General features: G+C 37.6%; 2 protein-coding genes across 2 annotated transcripts in view; one reads left to right on the top strand and one right to left on the bottom strand.

Annotated features, from left to right (window-relative positions):
• The first annotated feature begins 305 nt into the window (after positions 1–305).
• cd226 (CD226 molecule) lies at positions 306–4,135 on the top strand. Its single transcript, XM_030767555.1, has 6 exons — positions 306–372; positions 974–1,300; positions 1,522–1,869; positions 2,259–2,358; positions 2,919–2,967; positions 4,007–4,135. Exons 1-6 carry the CDS (start codon positions 306–308, stop codon positions 4,133–4,135), a joined length of 1,020 nt encoding a protein of 339 aa, XP_030623415.1.
• A 2,765-nt stretch (positions 4,136–6,900) lies between these two features.
• Positions 6,901–7,271, bottom strand: part of dok6 (docking protein 6) — a 30,321-nt gene continuing 29,950 nt past the window's right edge. Inside the window, exon 8 of the mRNA XM_030769867.1 lies at positions 6,901–7,066. Within this exon, the coding sequence (XP_030625727.1) occupies positions 6,901–7,066 (166 nt within the window). The remainder of the gene's footprint in view (positions 7,067–7,271) is intronic.

The raw sequence follows: 7,271 nt of genomic DNA, 5'->3' as shown, positions 1-7,271 counted from the left end.
GAAACAGCATACTCTAAAATATTGCACAGAGCATTACGACATCTGCCCTTTCTGACTCGTGTTTTTAAAAATATCAGTTAAGAATGTCAAGCTGTCTCGCACCATCTGATAGCGTTGTAAGAATTAGCTCTCTGCGGTCTCAAATCTGGTACCTGATTCGGATGTGAGGGCTAAACACCCACTCGGTGAAGAACATTTAGAGAAGTGGGTTTTTCCTATTGTTTGCGTATGTGTGTGTATAAACAGGAAGCAGTGGTAGATGGCCCCCCATCAATGCAGTATTCATTCTCACTCTGAGCAGAAACATGGAGGCTGTACAAAAGGATTACTGGTACTTCTTGGTACTCCTCATCTGTCTCCTTTTTCCCAAAGGTACTGTTACTAATGTTTTATACTTTAAAAATTCAGTATAAGCGTCTTATCTTTCTTGAGTTGGCTTTTTTTCTTTTCTCTCTCTCTTTTTTTTTTTTTTGTTTTAAAGAAAAGAAAGCACGTTTTGTGTGATCAGGCTATGCTAGATTTTCAAACTTGTAACAATAGTTGGTATTTTCTGTTTTGGATTGCTGGGTTTATTTCAGGAGAAATGTGGATACGAATAGAGGTGGTATAAAGTGATTAGCGATGTACATGTAGATTTATCACTGAAACTTTGATAAACCAGGAAAATACAGTCATATGGTATCTCAGCCTACGTTGCCGTGGATGTTCGCCTCACTCTGAAAAGACAATGAGTTGTGGCATCTGTTATCTGATTAAGAACTATTTAGACCTCTTGGGCAGGGTATCATTCATTTTCACTGTTTTTGCTTTGACCGGGAGCGTGAAGCCGTGTGTCATGATGCCGCCCCTGCCGTCCCACGGCAGTGTAATCAGAGGAACGTGGACAAGCACGCTTGAATACTGTAAAATGTTACATTTTTCATGTCAGTTCATAGGAGTTCGGTCACTGAGCGGATTCCTCCTGGCTTTGCAGATGCTGTCGCGGTAAAGGCACCGAGTACCACCGTTAAACTGGAGGAGGGAATGATTTTGGACTGTGTGTGTCCCTGGAGTGGAAACCTCAGCATGGTCTCCTGGATTAAGCGACCCGGTTCATCTCCCATGGCCATTTACCATCCTGAATTTGGCATGAATTTCAGCCCTGACTATGATGGCAGGGTAGAGTTTATCAAAGCCTCACCCATGGATGGCAGTATCTCCATTACTAACGTCACTGAAAAGGACCTTGGTCTTTACCACTGCTCTATGCAGACTTTTCCTCACGGGTCATGGACAAAAGATACAGTTGTGGAAAATATAGGTAAAGAAAAAACTGCCCTGGAGCTTATTAGTTGTAGGTGTCAATTGTAGTTCCATAATTACATTCGATATATTCTCAAAACAGTGAATTCTTTGCTTCCTGTATTATTTTAAAAAACCTTATGTTAAATCCTGTATCAGTGTAAGTCCATTATGAATGTTGATTTTATTCTCATATATAATTCAAATTTTTCTTTTCCTCTTGTCCTTTCTTGTTGGCAGTCAACATTTTCACTATTAAGCCTGATTCTGTGGTCCTTGTTGAGGAGAGTGGCAATTTCACTATAAAGTGCAACCACGTACACAATGGTACTGTGTACAGCGTGACCATAGAGAAACTGGTGGAGGGCAGCAGTAGCATCGTAGCAGTATGTCGGGCAAAGGATGGGGACGTGAGCTCGGAAGAAAACTACGCTGAGAGAGTTTGGGTCAACTGTAGTGATGCTATGGATGTCAGTCTACACCTCACAGATGCCACACAAGACGACCAGGGACTTTACCAATGTCACTTCAGGACGGACTTGGGGACTCAAACAACAGCTGTCTTAGTGACAACTGTGTCAGCTCAAGGTGAGAAAACAGGCCGTCAGAACAGACTTCTGATAAAAAAAAAAAAAAAAAAATACCTGTTTCTTGTCATTCACCCACATGGTGCTGCTTTTACTACATCAATATGAGTGTTACAGGAAACAGGGGGGTAAAAAAAAAATCCACATTTCAAAACAGAAACAGAAAAAAAGAAAAGTGTGATAATAATAAAAAAAAAATGTAAGAAAATAGTTGTGGTTTGGAAAAGGTCCTGGAATTTCTGCATTATTTTTAATCGAGGTTAAGCGCAAAAGTAATGCGTCATAGTCAGTGCTTAATGCTATAACTCAACTGTTCAGCAATCCTGAATATAACAGCATGGATTAGTCTTAGCCTCAGTAGATGTTATGCTGTCTGTCTTGTCATTTCAGATCTCAGGAATCATCCAATGCTCTATATCTATATTGGAGGTGCAGTCTCAGGAATCGTTGTTATTCTGACTGTGACCTGGATACTGATTTTTTTGTACAGGTAAGCCTAAAGCATGTCTGTATTTTCACTGCTAAAAATAATGTTTTTATTTCTGTTTTAAACTTTTTCTTACCTTAGCTAAAAGAACCTGCGTAGCTGAAATTTGTGTTCAAATGAATAAAACACAGTGTATCTTGATGTTTTAAAAGTAAATTCCCAGCACTTTGCAAGTTAGGGTCCAGTAGTTAAGTATAATCTTACCATAGTGAGAGATATTTGTCAGGAGAAAAGTCTCTTGGATGTTTTGCTGTGAAATTGCTCTCTCCTTACTCTGCACCATATGTTTGAAATGCAGCTCACCAACTTCAGCGAGTTTAACACTGCCTTTGCACTGAAGTTTCACTGTCGATGTGACAAGGTTATATCCATAATGTAGAGAGCTCACTGAGTGTGGGCTCAGCTGTGAGCCAACATATCCACTTACCTTCTTGAGAGTTCACTTACAAAAAAAAAAAGCCCTCTACTCCACTCATATTGTGCTTTTCTGAATAACTGCCTTAGTGCCCTATACATTTGCCTCTCAAAATAACTGCCTTTGTCTCTCTCTTTTTTTTCAGGAGGAAAAAAAAGAGAGAGGAGTGTAAAATAAAACTTCACCCCAGAAGACAGGTAAAAGCAAAAAGACTAACTGACAGAATATCCAACCATTCTAAAATGTAATATATATATATATGTCATGTAAATGTAATATATATATTTATACATTAGAATAGGGCTGCACAAGTAATCAAATTAAAATCGATATCGAGATATGTCTGCGTGCGATTGCTTAACCGCAAAAGGCTCCGACTGAATAAAAATATTTATAATATAAAGTGGCAACGGAAAATACACGTGTCTGATTGGCTGGCAAGTGTCAAGCTCCTAAATCTGTACATCTCAGTCATAAATCCGGTCAAAATTTTAATCACCATTTTAAACCAGTGAAACTGCGTTCGGCGTAGGCCACCCTACTTCGCCTGGAGTTCTTTGCCTCCAACTCGTTCACTAGTTTTCTGGACACCCCATCGGACATTACCCCGTAGGCCTACTTCAAGACAACTTACAGCTTTATGATGAATTTCTGTATGAAAGAAAAAAAGACAGACGGAAGCCGGCCTGAACTAAAACAAACAATTGTCGGCGCCTTTACATGCATGACGTTCTGTGAGGAATCCTTCTTTTGAAAAGTTAGAAACAATTTGTACCGTTTTGTCATTGAGTACCTGAGTTTAGTAGTTTTTACTGAATTGACATAATTATTTCAAAACATCCTTTTACAGTGTGGTTGTATGCCTTTATCTGATTTTAGTCTTGACAACTAAACACGAATATGAGATGCTAACTTAGATGTTCATCATATCGCAGTTCAAATCGCAATCGCAAAATGTTTCCGTCTAACCGCGATATGATTTTTGACCAAATCGTGCAGCCCTATTAAAGAACTAACAACACTCTACTGCATTATCCTTGTATTTCTACTACTTAAGAATAGCTGTACTAGGCATTTCATTGTCATTACTCAAACACTCACTTTGATGACTAGGCAGAGCAGGTCCGTCGTACGCGAGTATAATTTTAGCTGTCATGTGTGAGACACTGTGGGATAGCTGTGAGTTTTGACTTCCTAACAAATGTGACATTTGAACGTCGTTTTCTTTTGTCTCAGCCGAACAACACTTACGTGCAGGGCACTGTCTATGACCGAATGAAAAAGGGACCCAGGCTTCATAGAAGGGATAGTCCTGTGTATGGAAACATACCAAATCCAAGATTTCACAAAAAGGGCAAGAGATGAACACTTTTCAGTATCATCTTCGCAAAGGTTTCACTTTTGGTATTATATCTGTGAGAAACACAGTGATAATGACTGATTGAGAGCTAGGCGTTTTTTAAGAACATTTGAAATATGGCCTGGATTGGAGGAACTGAATTGGGTCAAACTATGTCAGTGAGTACAGATCTCAGCTGTCACAAGCTATACATTTGAAATATTTTAAATGATGAAGGACATGTAGAAGACGGCACTGTACTAACTAATGTGGATAATACTTTTAATGACTAATCATCATCATCATCATCATCATCATCATCATCACTTTCTTTTCATCTTCATCTGTATTGAATTTCCTTATATATGCACAGTCACAGGTAGACCACCTACATGAAAGATTGATTTGGCAGTTTGTAAATTGCTTGATATTATTTGGGCTTCATTTAGTCAGTGTGGTGCTACAGCCCTGCTCTGAGTGGCACTGTTGATGATCGGGGATATTTGACAAGGGATGAACACATTTCTCACAAGTAGAGTGAATTAGTCGTGTGGAATCTCTGCAGTGCTTTTGAGCATTCTCTGCGTGCATTTTCTCTGCAGAAATGGAGATACAGAGAATGAGGACACATTGGCTACAGTGCTTGTGGAAGAGTAGAACAGTTGACAATGTGTGTTCGGAATACAGGGTGATTGACTGAAAGTACTGTTTCTTTGTTTGTTTGTTTTATTTATTGAGGAAGTGTTAATGACTTGAACATAATTACATGTTGCGTGGGTATAACTTTATACGTGTGACTACAGTCAGTGTGGTTGAACTCTGTGGTGTTAACATATGCAGCACAGTGCTAGATTAAAAGACAAATATTAATGTGTATTATGTGCCATTTCCTGTAAAATAAAGGCTTTTTAGTTAAAACAAACGTTCCAGTCATTAATTACAGCTTAAGTATGAAGCTTGAGACTGATGATCGTATCCGTTTAAAATCCCTCAGGTAAACTTAACATCATGTTTCATGCATTTTATATATAATAGCGCTCTCAATTACATATATGTACACACACACACACTACAGAGTACCTGTATATAGAATGCTGTTTGTATTATAGAGAAATGAATGAAATTCCCAGTCATTGTGAACAAATACATGCAAGGCTCATTCATTTATATAATATACATTCAATTTTATTTTTTAACCCCTAAAATTAGACATATTTACACATGACAGTATAGATCAGTGTTCTACTCATATAATAGTAATTGCACTGAAATGAAAGGGACAGTGTATCATGAAAAATGAGACAGGTAACAAATGAGACAGTTTTAAAGACTTTGTACATACAGACCTAAATATTATGCCTTTTAAAGGCATTTATATTACTGTCATTAACCACAGCAAATGAATGTAACTGGGACACTGCAGAGAACTCAAGATTCATAAATTTGTAAATTTGTGTCATTATCAAATCTGTTTGGAGTGCAGTGCTTGACTTTACAAGAACAATTAAAGCAGTAGTATAATGTGAACTCGTCTTGGAAGGGCACTGCCTTTTGAAATGAACTGTCAGTTGTGGTACATTTTATTCATATCAAACATATGACAATGCCACTGAGAACAAATTCGGTAAATTGAAGGAAACACATTTACACTCATCACTTAACATGGACATTTATTTTAAGAAGTGTGCTTCTGGACAGTTAAGATCTGTTTCTTCTGAAACAGGGTAAAGTAACCTGTTAGGTTCCGTTTGCGAAGTCTGGCTGAATCTTCCAAATCGATCCAAATGAACCAGGAACACAATACACACTAGTGTACACACAAAACACAAAACGAGAATATTTTATGTAGTCCGAGGGAACATCGCTTATCTACTCATCTTTACTTTCACTGATTGTCTTTTTTCATGTGAATTTGTGTCATGTTGTGTTATAAAAATCAAACTGGATATTGATTTGGGCTGCACATTTTCAGACGTTTAAAGGACGATGTTGCACTGTAGGTATTGTTTTTAACATCTTAAGCATCTATATGAGGTGATATTTTTTTGTCCAGGATCTGATTTATTCATTCTCTACTCTAACAGGAAAACACTGAGCTCTACACGACAGGCAGTTATGACAGAGTCAGTTGTGTACTGTTGTAGTTTGAAATAGAGACTCCATCAAACTGGACTATCCAACCAGAAGGCACTTCATAGTTGTTCTGTGAAAAGTCTTAAGTAAATTCAGTTAAACCGATCTGTCTGTCCCACAACCGCACAAGCTTTATACAGAAAGATCATAGTAACCATATGATACTTCAGATTTTTTTTTTTTTTACAGAGATGTCATGGTAGCACAAAAAAAAGCGTGAAAACCAAGTTGGCGTATAAAAGTGCTACGTGCTAAACCACATTTTTTTTTTTTTTTTAAAGTTTAGAGAGAAGCTTTTTCATTCAATTTAAGTTCTCTATACTGAGTCTATCTTGAAAGAAATGCATATAACTACATTGTATGTGCAGAGAGGCAAGAAATTCATGAAATATGAATTAGTGTCTTCAGCAAGTAATTGCAGGAGAAAAAAAAACTGTATTCAAACTACAAGAGAAACAAAAAAGTTTTTTGGTGAGTTTTTAGGCTTCTGTTGATATTCAACATGTACAAAACATTTTATAACTTTCTTTAAATATACATACTTTTCTACAAACAACTGTAACACATATAATGTCACACATTATACAGTTCTGTTTGTTGCATGTGTGTAGGAGCTGTCTAAAGCAGTGGAATGTCCCATTTTAGCCTGCAGTGAATGTCAATGGAGCGCTGCAGTGCTGTAGTTTGTCTCATTGTCACTAGAGGGAGACATAGCTTGCTCCAGGTTTGGACTCGTTTGCTGTTCTCCCTCACACTGCTCAGAGAGAAAGTTTGGGAAAGTCTGTGCTCGAGGAATGTGTGTCATAGTCATGTTCGTGCCTGTAAAGAAAGAGACATAACACAAATGTTTTAACACAATTATAAAATCCTCACCATCACTGCTAAAGGATGCAGTTCAAGGAATAAAAGGAAAAATATTATCCGTGCAGCATATTGTAATTCTGTATTTTCCGCTTTACCGCCAATCACTGTGTAAGAAGCACAAAGATTTTTTTTTAGCTTTTTTAAAGTCGTGTGCAAAAGTGGTGG

This window comes from Chanos chanos, chromosome 3 (genome assembly GCF_902362185.1).
Source record: "Chanos chanos chromosome 3, fChaCha1.1, whole genome shotgun sequence".
In the NCBI taxonomy this organism is placed as follows: domain Eukaryota; kingdom Metazoa; phylum Chordata; class Actinopteri; order Gonorynchiformes; family Chanidae; genus Chanos; species Chanos chanos.
Note: the sequence above shows the minus strand (reverse complement) of the source record. Positions and strands in the feature narration are given on the sequence as shown.